This window comes from Bubalus kerabau, chromosome 1, assembly GCF_029407905.1.
Source record: "Bubalus kerabau isolate K-KA32 ecotype Philippines breed swamp buffalo chromosome 1, PCC_UOA_SB_1v2, whole genome shotgun sequence".
NCBI lineage: Eukaryota > Metazoa > Chordata > Mammalia > Artiodactyla > Bovidae > Bubalus > Bubalus kerabau.
In genome coordinates, this window is record NC_073624.1 from 54,460,872 (window position 1) to 54,474,882 (window position 14,011).

Genomic DNA, 14,011 nt, shown 5'->3' on the forward strand with positions numbered 1-14,011 from the left:
TGAAGTCGCTCAGTCGTGTCTGACTCTTAGCGACCCCATGGACTGCAGACTTCCAGGCTCCTCCGTCCATGGGATTTTCCAGGCAAGAGTACTGGAGTGGGGTGCCATTGCCTTCTCCGATCCACCTCATTAGAACTAATTCAAATGCATTCTTTTTAACAGCTGAGTAATACATTGTGTATATGTACCACAGCTTCTTGAAGAAGGTAAAAGATTACCATTGGGGGCTTTTTGCACATTTTGTACAACCAGAGAAATCAATCTGAAGAGGTGAGATCTACATTCATGAAATAGTTTCCAAAATTCTAAATTCAGAACAGTTAAGAATGATTATAAAATTTGCCATATATCAAACAGTCAAAGACATAGTCCTTAATAATTGTATTATGACTTTTGGGTTGATTATCTCTTACACAAAATTTTATTCTTTAATCCACAGGTCACAGTTTTTATCCACGTGAACCCACATGGCTTTGTTACGAAAAAGTAAGATTACAAACTTTGGAAAGTTATGATTTAAAATAGATATTTTGGAGGACTGTTTTGATGCTGGGTCTTCTCTGTGTCTTCTTCTTTTATTTATTTATTTATTTATTTTTGAAATTTTCTTTGATTTTCATGGATAGTTTTCCAAAGGCAATTCTTAGCATTATCATAGGAGGAGGATTTCTGTAGAAAGTTAAGTGTTTTGCTCAGGGGTAGATTTTTCATGAGAGTGGTCTGATGGTTATATAAAAGTTTCAAATATGGTTTATTTTCTCATTTTAAATAAATATTCATGTTTGTATCTAATTTTTAATTTGTCTTCTTATTCTTAGCGTCATCTCAAATTATTTAATCTTATGACACCATTAAAACCTGGGTTTGCCTCTAATTTTATATCCATTTGTTTGTGAATCTAGTGGGAAAATAATAACCTAATTGTGTTACTGTTACCCTCAGAGTAGAGCTGCCCAATGTAGCAGATAAAAAGATAAAATATCCAGTTAGACTTGAATTTCTAATAAACTATGAATAATTTTTTAGTGTAAGTATATCCCCAATACTGAATGGGACATACTTACACTAAAAAGGGTCAGATGGTAGAGGCATTGGGCTGCTTCCCCAAACTGGCTGTGGGATGGGAATGTTAATCAGTTGTATTGACAAACTCTAAATTTTGTCTCATGTCTTCTGCTTCTCTGTATTTCTGTTTTAAACTGAGAATAGTATCTACTTGTCTCTGTCTGAATCTGATAACCCAGAAAGGCAGAGAGGAGATGGTGGGTGTCAGTAAGGCAGAACAACTGAGCTTTAGGATGTAGCTCTGAAAGGCATCCATGAAGACTGTCCAACTCCTTCCTTTTACAAATGTGAAGACAAATGCCTAGGGGCCAGAAAATAGATCAGTATGAAGCCAATAAATGCATATCTTGATGCACAAAAATAGTAAATGATAATACATAAGAGTTTTAAAGTCTTTATTGGGCCTTCATGGGCTTTGTTAACTCTCAAAACACCTCTGAAAGGTAATGATTATTATTACAATCCCCATTTAGCAGATGAACAAACTGAGGCTCAGAGAGGTTAAGTAATCTGTACATCAGACTGCCTGGGAAGAGCCCTGTCTCTTCTTAAACTACACCTGGCATCCTTGAGTATCATCAGTATCATAGATTAACCCTTTACTCCACATGCTGTCTGCTTAGAGAAAGGTTCTAGACCTGTACTTCTGTGTATGTCAGAAATGTCAGGGAGCACATGTGTTCACACTGGCTATTCTAAACTTAATCCACAATTTCAATTTGACAGGTTAGACTTGAACATGTTTCTATCTTTATTTCAGTTAACCAGGTGTTGCTGTTCCTTCTGATTGTGACCCTCTGTGGGATTCTGTATAAGAAAGTTCATAAGGGGACCATGCTCAGGAATGAAGCAGGTATGATAAGTGATGCAAGCCAATCACAAAAAGATGAATACTGTGTGATTCCACTAATATGAGACAGAATAGTCAAATTCATGATGACAGAAAGCACAGTGATGACTGCCAGGAGCTGAGTGGGTGGGGGAGGGAATTACTGTTTACTGGGTATAGAGTTTCTGTTTTACAAGATGAAAAGTGTTATGGGGATGGATGATACTGATGGTTGTACAACAGTTGTGAATGTATTTAATGCCATTGAACTGTACACTTGAAAATGGTTAAGATGGTAAGATTTTTTTTGTAATATATTTATTTGGCTACACCAGATCTTAATTGCAACATGTGAATTCTTAGTTGAGTAATGTAGGATCAAGTTCCCTGACCAGGGATCAAACCCCCAGCCCCCTGCATTGGGAGAACAGAGTCTAAGCCACTGGATCATCAGGGAAGTCCAAGATGGTAAATTTCATGTTGCATATTTTACCACAATAAAAATAAATTTAGAAAAGAATGAAGCAGGTAAGCAGGCATGTAGTCTACCAAGAAGAAATACCTAATTGGGACTTCCCTGGCCCAGTGGCTAAGACTCTGAGCTTCCAAATGCAGGGGGCCTGGGTTCAATCCCTGGTCAGGGAACTAGATCCCACATGCCACAGCTAAGAGTTTGCATGCCATAACTGATGATGAGCTAAATGAGTGGGATGGGGGAGGCGGTGGGAGGGAGGTCCAAGAGGGGATACATGTATACATGTATACATATAGCTGATTTGCTTTATGGTACAGCAGAAGCTAACATTGAAAAACAGTTATATTCCAATAAATAATAATAATAAAATTTAGATTCTGCATGCCCCAACTAAGACCCAGGACAGCTAAATAAAGGAATGAATGAGATGAAATACTTAAGGACACAATTTTAGTCTTTTCAATAGGTGGGTTCAGAGACAAGCAAAAATTTGGTCAGTTTCCCAGGACTTGTTTGTAGAAAACCCACCAAGACTAACATTTTAGTTGTGTTCTAGAGTTATTACTCCTACTCAAACTTTAACACTTATAAGAACCACACAGAGGGTGTGTTAAAACACACTCTTGGCCCCAAGTTAGTTTGTTTGGTTTTTGTTTTTTTTTCCCCAATCTATCTTTTTAAAATTAATTTATTTATTTTTGGCTGTGCTGGGTCTTCGCTGCCGTGCAGGCTTTTCTCTAGTTGCAGAGAGCAGGGGCTGCTTTTCGTTAAGTGCTGTGGCTTCTCTTGTTGCAGAGTGAGGGCTCTGTGCTGGCGTCAGTAGTTGCGGTTTGAGGGCTCTAGAGCACAGGCTCAATAGCTGTGGCGCATAGGCTTAGTTGTACCATGGCATGTGGGATCTTCCTGGACCAGGGATCAAACCTACGTCTCCTGCATTGGCAGGTGGATTCTTTATCACCAACCCACCAGGGAAGCACCATTTGTCACTTTTTAATCAGCAAAAATAGCCTCATTTAGGGCTTTCCAGGTCATGCTAGTGGTAAAGAATCTGCCTGCCAATACAGGAGATGCAAAAAATCACTGGGTCAGGAAGATCTCCTGCAGAAGGAAATGGCACCCTACTCCTGTATTCTTGCCTGGAAAATTCCGTGGGCAGAGGAGCCTGGCGGACTACAGTCCTTGGGGTTGCAAAAAGTTGGACATGAGTGACTGAACACGCAAATGGCCTCATTTAACTTAATACTAGGGGGTTAGGGCTTCAGCATTATGCATTTTAGGGATATACAATTCAGTCCACAATAGTACGGAAAGAATGACTCGGTAAATTGCTTTGAGAAAGAGAGAAGGTCATATAAGGCCAAATGTTTTTCGAACTTCAAACTCTTTACTCCTCACATTTCATTTCCTGCCCATAGGCCAACACATTCAGCTGGCTGATCCCACTGCAAACTCCTTTCTCCATGGAAAGAAATGAGTTGCTTTTATAATAGCTGTTAAAAGAACTGTGGTCCACTGGAGAAGGGAATGGCAAACCACTTCAGTATTCTTGCCTTGAGAACCCCATGAACAGTATGAAAAGGCAAAATGATAGGATACTGAAAGAGGAACTCCCTAGGTGAGTAGGGGCCCAATATGCTACTGGAGATCAGTGGAGAAATAACTCCAGAAAGAATGAAGGGATGGAGCCAAAGCAAAAAGAATACCCAGCTGTGGATGTGACTGGTGATAGAAGCAAGGTCCGATGCTGTAAAGAGCAATATTGCATAGGAACCTGGAATGTCAGGTCCATGAATCAAGGCAAATTGGAAGTGGTCAAACAAGAGATGGCAAGAGTGAACGTCAACATTCTAGGAATCAGCAAACTAAAATGGACTGGAATGGGTGAATTTAACTCAGATGACCATTATATCTACTATTGCAGGCAGGAATCCCTCAGAAGAAATGGAGTGGCCATCATGGTCAACAAAAGAGTCTGAAATGCAGTACTTGGATGCAATCTCAAAAACGACAGAATGATCTCTGTTCGTTTCCAAGGCAAACCATTCAATATCACAGTAATCCAAGTCTATGCCCCAACCAGTAACACTGAAGAAGCTGAAGTTGAACGGTTCTATGAAGACCTACAAGACCTTTTAGAACTAACACCCAAAAAAGATGTCCTTTTCATTATAGGGGACTGGAATGCAAAAGTAGGAAGTCAAGAAATACCTGGAGTAACAGGCAAATTTGGCCTTGGAATACGGAATGAAGCAGGGCAAAGACTAATAGAGTTTTGCCAAGAAAATGCACTGGTCATAACAAACACCCTCTTCCAACAACACAAGAGAAGACTCTACACATGGACATCACCAGATGGTCAACACTGAAATCAGATTGATTATATTCTTTGCAGCCAAAGATAGAGAAGCTCTATACAGTCAGCAAAAAGAAGACCAGGAGCTGACTGTGGCTCAGACCATGAACTTCTTATGGCCAAATTCAGACTGAAATTGAGGAAAGTAGGGAAAACCACTAGACCATTTAGGTATGACCTAAATCAAATCCCTTATGATTATACAGTGGAAGTGAGAAATAGATTTAAGGGCCTAGATCTGATAGATAGAGTGCCTGATGAACTATGGAATGAGGTTTGTGACATCGTACAGGAGACAGGGATCAAGACCATACCCATGGAAAAGAAATGCAAAAAGGCAAAATGGCTGTCTGGGGAGGCCTTACAAATAGCTGTGAAAAGAAGAGAAGTGAAAAGCAAAGGAGAAAAGGAAAGATATAAACATCTGAATGCAGAGTTCCAAAGAATAGCAAGAAGAGATAAGAAAGCCTTCCTCAGCAATCAGTGCAAAGAAATAGAGGAAAACAACAGAATGGGAAAGACTAGGGATCTCTTCAAGAAAATTAGAGATACCAAGGGAACATTTCATGCAAAGATGGGCTCAATAAAGGACAGAAATGGTATGGACCTAACAGAAGCAGAAGATGTTAAGAAGAGGTGACAAGAATACACAGAAGAACTGTACAAAAAAGATCTTCACAACCAAGATAATCACGATGGTGTGATCACTCACCTAGAGCCAGACATCCTGGAATGTGAAGTCAAGTAGGCCTTAGAAAGCATCACTACGAACAAAGCTAGTGGAGGTGATAGAATTCCAATTGAGCTATTCCAAATCCTGAAAGATGATACTGTGAAAGTGCTGCACTCAATATGCCAGCAAATTGGGAAAACTCAGCAGTGGCCACAGGACTGGAAAAGTTCAGTTTTCATTCTAATCCCAAAGAAAGGCAATGCCAAAGAATGCTCAGATTACCACACAATTGCACTCATCTCACATGCTAGTAAATTAATGCTCAAAATTCTCCAAGCCAGGTTTCAGCAATATGTGAACCGTGAACTTCCAGATGTTCAAGCTGGTTTTAGAAAAGGCAGAGGAACCAGAGATCAAATTGGCAACATCTGCTGGATGATGGAAAAAGCAAGAGAGTTCCAGAAAAACATCTATTTCTGCTTTATTGACTATGCCAAAACCTTTGACTGTGTGGATCACAATGAACTGTGGAAAATTCTGAAAGAGATGGGAATACCAGACCACCTGACCTGCCTCTTGAGAAACCTATATGCAGGTCAGGAAGCAACAGTTAGAACTGGACATGGAACAACAGAATGGTTCCAAATAGGAAAAGGAGTACGTCAAGGCTGTATATTGTCACCCTGCTTATTTAACTTATATGCAGAGTACACCATGAGAAACGCTGGACTGGAAGAAACACAAGCTGGAATCAAGATTGCCGGGAGAAATATCAATAACCTCAGATATGCAGATGACACCACCCTTATGGCAGACAGCGAAGAGGAACTAAAAAGCCTCTTGATGAAGGTGAAGGTGGAGAGTGAAAAAGTTGGCTTAAAGCTCAACATTCAGAAAACGAAGATCATGGCATCTGGTCCCATCACTTCATGGGAAATAGATGGGGAAACAGTGGAAACAGTGTCAGACTTTATTTTTTTGGGCTCCAAAATCACTGCAGATGATGACTGCAGCCATGAAATTAAAAGATGCTTACTCCTTGGAAGGAAAGTTATGACCAACCTAGACAGCATATTGAAAAGCAGAGAGATTACTTTGCCAACAAAGGTCCGTCTAGTCCAGGCTATGGTTTTTCCTGTGGTCATGTATGAATGTGAGAGTTGGACTGTGAAGAAGGCTGAGCGCCGAAGAACTGATGCTTTTGAACTGTGGTGTTGGAGAAGACTCTTGAGAGTCCCTTGGACTGCAAGCAGATCCAACCAGTCCATTCTGAAGGAGATCAGCCCTGGGATTTCTTTGGAAGGAATGATGCTAAAGCTGAAACTCCAGTACTTTGGCCACCTCATGTGAAGAGTTGACTCATTGGAAAAGACTCTGATGCTGGGAGGGATTGGGGGCAGGAGGAGAAGTGGACGACAGAGGATGAGATGGCTGGATGGCATCACTGACTCGATGGACGTGAGTCTGAGCGAACTCTGGGAGTTGGTGATGGACAGGGAGGCCTGGTGTGCTGCAATTCATGGGGTCGCAAAGAATCGGACACGACTGAGCGACTGAACTGAACTGAAAAGAACTGTTAGAAAAAACATATCCTGACTAATTAATTGGCCATACATTTATATGTGATAAAGTGTTTGGACCACATAAATTTATCCAGTAGCACATTTTTATCCCATTCAGTGTTAAAATTTTAAAAAGCAATTGGTGCTATGAAATACTGCCCAAAAGAACACAATGTTGGCATTGAAAGATGGATTCTGTGGTATGTCACATGAAAAAAGCAAGTTACAGAGACTATGAAAGTATGATTTCATTTTGGTTTTAAAATAAGTCATCAAATTTCATGTAATATTTATACAGTGTGTAGTTTACATGCTTTGGGTGTACATTAAGAAGGGTTTGAGAGACACACACCCACCTGGCAGGAGGTCTGCCTTTGAAATGGAGGCTGAGAGGGCTGCAGAAAACAATCACCCTTTACTGGATCCTCTTCTGTTTGGGCTGGAGTTTTCGAGAAGTGCATGTTGACTTTTTAATAGACTTTACTTTTTAGGGCAGTTTTATGTTCACAGCAAAACTGAGCAGAAGGTACAGAGACTTCTCCCATTCCTCCTTCCACCACACATACACACACAGACAAACACATACACACACACATACGCACTGCCTCTCCCACTATTAACATCTTGCACCAGAGTGCTACATGTGTTACATTCCATGGACTTACATTAACACATCATTATCACCAGTGTCCATAGTTAATTTCTTTCTTTCTTTCTTCTTTTTTTTTTTTTTTGGTCATACTACAAGGCATGCAGGATCTTTGTTCCCTGACCAGGCATCGAACCCCTTGCAGTGGAAGCTCTGAGTCCCAAGCACTGAACTTTTGGGGAATCCCCACCAGTGTCCACATTAGGGTTTACCCCTGGTGTTATTCATTCTATGGGTTTTGAGAAATTTATAATGACATTTATCTACTATCATAGAATATAGAATAGTTTCACTCAACCACTTAACCAGTGGACCACCAGGGAAATCCCCACATTCTTTTTAAAGGCAAACCCAATCATTGCACATATACTGACAGCAACATCTCACTGGTCAACACTTGGTGACTTAAAGCTGCAAGGGAGTCTAGAAAAATCGTGGTTGGCTATGTGCCAGCTAAATTTCCAATGTTCTGAGAGAAGGAAAGGTTGGATATTGGAGAGTGATGGACAGTCCCTTCCCCACTGTGTGTCTTCCCCCTGGAGTGGGAAAAACAAACCGGACTGTGAAATTCCTTCATGTTCCAAGACTCTGGTTCTGATGTTTCCAGATGATGACTCTGAGACCCCGGAGGAGATGGAGGATGAAATTCCAGTGGTGATCTGTGCAGCAGCAGGCAGGATGGGCGCTGCCATGGCCGCCATCAACAGCATCTACAGCAACACCGATGCCAACATCCTGTTTTATGTAGTTGGGCTCCGGAACACTCTGTCCCGAATACGGTAATATGTGTACTGTAGACTCTGGAGTTTTCTACTTCCTTTTTGTTGTTGTTGTTCTATTGGTTCTTTTTTTTTTTTAATTTTTATTTTATTTTTAAACTTTACAATATTGTATTAGTTTTGCCAAATATCAAAATGAATCTGCCACAGTTATACCTGTGTTCCCCATCCTGAACCCTCCTCCCTCCTCCCTCCCCATACCCTCCCTCTGAGTCGTCCTAGTGCACCAGCCCCAAGCATCCAGTATCATGCATCGAACCTGGACTGGTGACTCATTTCATACATGATATTATACATGTTTCAATGCCATTCTCCCAAATCTTCCCACCCTCTCCCTCTCCCACAGAGTCCATAAGACTGATATATACATCAGTGTCTCTTTTGCTGTCTCGTACACAGGGTTATTGTTACCATCTTTCTAAATTCCATATATATGTGTTAGTATACTGTATTGGTGTTTTTCTTTCTGGCTTACTTCACTCTGTATAATAGGCTCCAGTTTCATCCACCTCATTAGAACTGATTCAAATGTATTCTTTTTAATGGCTGAGTAATACTCCATTGTGTATATGTACCACAGCTTTCTAATCCATTCATCTGCTGATGGGCATCTAGGTTGCTTCCATGTCCTGGCTATTATAAACAATGCTGTGATGAACATTGGGGTACATGTGTCTCTTTCCCTTCTGGTTTCCTCAGTGTGTATGCCCAGCAGTGGGATTGCTGGATCATAAGGCAGTTCTATTTCCAGTTTTTTAAGGAATCTCCATGCTGTTCTCCATAGTGGCTATACTAGTTTGCATTCCCACCAACAGTGCAAGAGGGTTCCCTTTCCTCCACACCCTCTCCAGCATTTATTGCTTGTAGAGTTTTGGATCGCAGCCATTCTGACTGGTGTGAAATGGTACCTCATAGTGGTTTTGATTTGCATTTCTCTGATAATGAGTGATGTTGAGCATCTTTTCATGTGTTTGTTAGCCATCTGTATGTCTTCTTTGGAGAAATGTCTATTTAGTTCTTTGGCCCATTTTTTGATTGGGTCATTTATTTTTCTGGAGTTGAGCTGTAGGAGTTGCTTGTATATTTTTGAGATTAGTTGTTTGTCAGTTGCTTCATTTGCTATTATTTTCTCCCATTCTGAAGGCTGTCTTTTCACCTTGCTAATAGTTTCCTTTGTTGTGCAGAAGCTTTTAAGTTTAATTAGGTCCCATTTGTTTATTTTTGCTTTTATTTCCAATATTCTGGGAGGTGGGTCATAGAGGATCCTGCTGTGATGTATGTCAGAGAGTGTTTTGCCTATGTTCTCCTCTAGGAGTTTTATAGTTTCTGGTCTTATGTTGAGATCTTTAATCCATTTTGAGTTTATTTTTGTGTTTAGTGTTAGAAAGTGTTCTAGTTTCATTCTTTTACAAGTGGTTGACCAGATTTCCCAGCACCACTTGTTAAAGAGATTGTCTTTAATCCATTGTATATTCTTGCCTCCTTTGTCAAAGATAAGGTGTCCATAGGTCTGTGGATTTATCTCTGGGCTTTCTATTTTGTTCCATTGATCAATATTTCTGTCTTTGTGCCAGTACCATACTGTCTTGATAACTGTGGCTTTGTAGTAGAGCCTGAAGTCAGGTAGGTTGATTCCTCCAGTTCCATTCTTCTTTCTCAAGATAGCTTTGGCTATTCGAGGTTTTTTGTATTTCCATACAAATTGTGAAATTATTTGTTCTAGCTCTGTGAAGAATACTGTTGGTAGCTTGATAGGGATTGCATTGAATCTATAAATTGCTTTGGGTAGTATACTCATTTTTTTTTTTAAATGTAGTTATTTTTGGTCGTGCTGGGTCTTCATTGCTGCTCATGGGCTTTCTGTAGTTGCTGCGAGCAGAGGCTACTTTTTGTTGTGGTGGCTTCTCTTGTGGCTGAGCACGGGCTCTAGCTGTGCACGCTCAGTAGTCACAGCACGTAGGCTCAGTGGTTGTGGCACACGGAGTTAGTTGCTCTGAGGCATGTGGAATCTTCCCAGACCAGAGATCGAAACTGTGTCCCCTGCATTGGCAGCTGGATTCTTGTCCACTGAACCACCAGGGAAGTCCCTCTACTTCCTTTGAATTGTTCTTATCTTTCCTTATATGGATTCTCTTCTTTCTTGGGTTTGATAAATGTCCTTCAAATTAATGAGAGGATAACCTGAGGTTTACCTGATGGCCTGACAAATGTGTTGCCTGGCTAAGGAAATTTCAGCAAAGCCTCATTAATCTGGTAGGGCAGTGCATTGTTCTACAGAAGCGAATTATTTAATGCATGAAGGAAACCCAATCCTTAAGCCATTTACAAGAGTCTTTTTTCTCAAAGTTTCTCTTTTCTCTGCTTTTTTTTAACCTGAGAGGCTATTAATGTAATCATCTAATATGGCTCAGAATCATCATTAATTATAATTCATAAACTGCAAAGTGACTTCTTTCCTATCACACACCATACTGAACCATAAATTGGAGTTGGATTTATAAGAAATAAATAGGAGATAAAATTCTAAATGTATTACTAAATTGCAGGATAGTTGTATAATTTTGGTATGGAGAGTGACTCCCAGACCTCAGGGGGAAAAAATGGACACATTTGACTGCTAATATTAAAAAAATGTTAACTGATGAAAAACACTGAGTGAAACTGATCACATAACTGATTAGGAAAACCGTCTTCAACATGTATTGTAGAAAAAGGATTACTATCCAAAATGTATAAAGAATTCTTACCAAAAAAATTTTAAAAGACAAGCATATAGTAGAAAAATGAGCACAGAATGCAGACAATTCACAGAACAAAAAGCTATAAATCGCCAGCAAACACGAAAAGATGTTCCACGTTACTAGTAGGGAAATACAAATTAAAACGATGACATATAGTTGTCCACTCATCAGGATGGTAAATCTAAATAGGACAGCACCATCCTGTGCAGGAAAATGGACATGCTTATTCCTTGTTTGCACAATGCACATTTCATTAATTACTAAAGCATTTTGAGAGGACAGTATGGAAATATCTAATAGAATGGCATTGTATATGTATTTTGATTCACCATTCCATTTCAACAGCTGGGAATATGTACTACAGAAATTCTAGTACATACTACCAAAATATACATACAACAATGTTAGTTTCAGCATTACGTGAAATAATAAAAAAAATTGCTAAGTGCTTAAATGTCCATCAATGGAATATTTAAATGAACTATGGAATATGATCCAGCTATTAACAAAGAAAGAAGGCATAGAAGATCCCCAAGGCATATTATTAAGTGGAAAATACAAGTTGCAGTACTCCTCATATACTGACCTACTTTATGAATGTCTTAATTCATTTGAATTGCTGTAACCAAATGCCACAGTCTGGATGGTTTGGCTTAAAAACAGGAGAACTTCTCAAGTTCTGGAGACTGAGAAGCCCAAGATCTAGGGGCCAGCAGATTCATGTCTGGTAAGGGCTCGCCTCCTGGCTCATAGCAGGCTGCCTTCTTGCTGTGTTCTCACATGGAGAAGGGATAAGAGAGGTTCACCAGGGTCTCTTTTATAGGAGTACTAACCCCATTCATGGGGGCTCCACCCTCAAGACCTAATCACCTCCTAAAAGTCACACCTCCAAATACCACCACACTTGGGATTGGGTTTCAGCATACAAATATGTGGAGGACACAGCATTCAATCTGAAGCAATGAAATGAAAAGCCCCAAACTATAAATGTGTACATGTACATGTATGTATTTCTGTAAGAAAAAAAAAAAGACCCAGAAATACCCCCCAGCTGTAAAAAGTAATTATTTTTAAGGAGGATGAAAGAAATAGAGAGAACAGTGATGAAGAGAAGTTCAAGGTATTTCAAGTGTTGTTTCCATTATTTATAAGGAGAATGTATTCATATTTGATTTTTATAATCAGATTTTTTTTTAACAGCACCACAGGAGGTACTAAGATATAAAACACAATTGCTGTTTATCTAAATGGTCCTTGGTTGCTGTGGGTTTTTCTGTCTCATTTCTGATTCTTCTTATCATTTATTATTTCAGATTGTTCACTTCAGTTCAGTTCAGTTCGGTCGCTCAGTTGTGTCCGACTCTTTGCGACCCCATGAATCACAGCACACCAGGCCTCCCTGTCCATCACCAACTCCTGGAGTTCACTCAAACTCATGTCCATCAAGTCGGTGATGCCATCCAGCCATCTCATCCGCTGTCGTCCCCTTCTCCTCCTGCCCCCAATCCCTCCCAGCATCAGAGTCTTTTCCAATGAGTCAACTCTTCACATGAGGTGGCCAAAGTACTGGAGTCTCAGCTTTAGCATCATTCCTTCCAAAGAAATCCCAGGGCTGATCTCCTTCAGAATGGACTGGTTGGATCTCCTTACAGTCCAAGGGACTCTCAAGAGTCTTCTCCAACACCACAGTTCAAAAGCATCAGTTCTTTGGTGCTCAGCCTTCTTCACAGTCCAACTCTCACATCCCTACATGACCACTGGAAAAACCATAGCCTTGACTAGACAGACCTTTGTTGGCAAAGTAATGTCTCTGCTTTTCAATATGCTATTTAGGTTGGTCATAACTTTCCCTCCAAGGAGTAAGAGTCTTTTAATTTCATGGCTGCAATCACCATCTGCAGTGATTTTTGGAGCCCCCCCAAAAAATAAAGTCTGACACTGTTTCCACTGTTTTCCTATCTATTTCCCATGAAGCGATGGCACATTGTTAACAGCTCTTTAATTATCTGTGGGTATGAAAACCAGGCTTCCCAGGTGGCTCAGGGGGTATAGAATCACTTGCAATGCAGGAGAGATTCGACTGAAATGCTGCAATGCAGTAGGTTTGATCCCTGAATCAGGAAGATCCCCTGGAGGAGGACATGGCAACCCATTCCAGTATTCTTGCTTGGAGAATCCCATGGATGGAGGAGCCTGGCAGGCTACAATCCATGGGGTCATTAAGAGTTGGACACGACTGAAGTGACTGAGCACAAGCATGCACACGTGAAAACCAGATAACCAAACCCCAAACCAGATCACCAAATTCTTATCACTTACTGTTGCAGACTGTTCACGTAGCCTGTTGTTAACAGCTCTTTAATTATCTGTGGGTATGAATACCAGATAACCAAACCAGAAGGATGGCATGTGTAATAGGAGTGAGGGTTTGTACTTGAACCAGAGGGAGGCAGGAACTGCAGGGCTTCATGACGTTTAAGCAGGGGCTGTTTCTCAGCTCTTGGTTGTCATCTCCACCACCCCATTTTAAAATGTTTGGAAAATTCTTTTTTTTTTTTTTTTTTTTTGATATATAACACACAAACAGAGAATTGTATAAACCCACGTACAGCTTAATGATCATCTTTGTGGGATCCTCTGGTAAACACGCCCCTATAACACCAGTGCTCAGTATGGTCAATCTTTCTAACTTTGCCATTCTGATGGTGTTCAGGGATATTGAATTGCAGTTTTAATTTGAGGTTCCTTGATTTCTAATGAGGTTGAGCCCTTTTTTCCCACATGTTTCCTTACCATTTCGATGTACATGTTCAAGTGTCTGGCCTATTTTTCTGTTGGTTGTCTCTTTTTTTTCTTGTTTATATGATTTTTTCCTCCCTAGCTTT

At 40.3% G+C, this 14,011-nt stretch overlaps 1 protein-coding gene across 2 annotated transcripts in view; it reads left to right on the forward strand.

Moving 5' to 3' along the window:
* Window positions 1-14,011, forward strand: part of GLT8D2 (glycosyltransferase 8 domain containing 2) — a 43,100-nt gene that overhangs the window by 17,329 nt on the left and 11,760 nt on the right. The window contains exons 1-4 of one of the 2 annotated variants that reach the window (XM_055575075.1): window positions 186-270; window positions 440-486; window positions 1,826-1,918; window positions 8,214-8,385. In XM_055575075.1, coding sequence (XP_055431050.1) covers window positions 468-486; window positions 1,826-1,918; window positions 8,214-8,385 — 284 coding nt within the window. In that variant the 5' untranslated portion in view covers window positions 186-270; window positions 440-467. Of the gene's footprint in view, window positions 1-185; window positions 271-439; window positions 487-1,825; window positions 1,919-8,213; window positions 8,386-14,011 lie in introns of those variants that run through there. The other variant, XM_055575067.1, reaches the window with a different exon arrangement.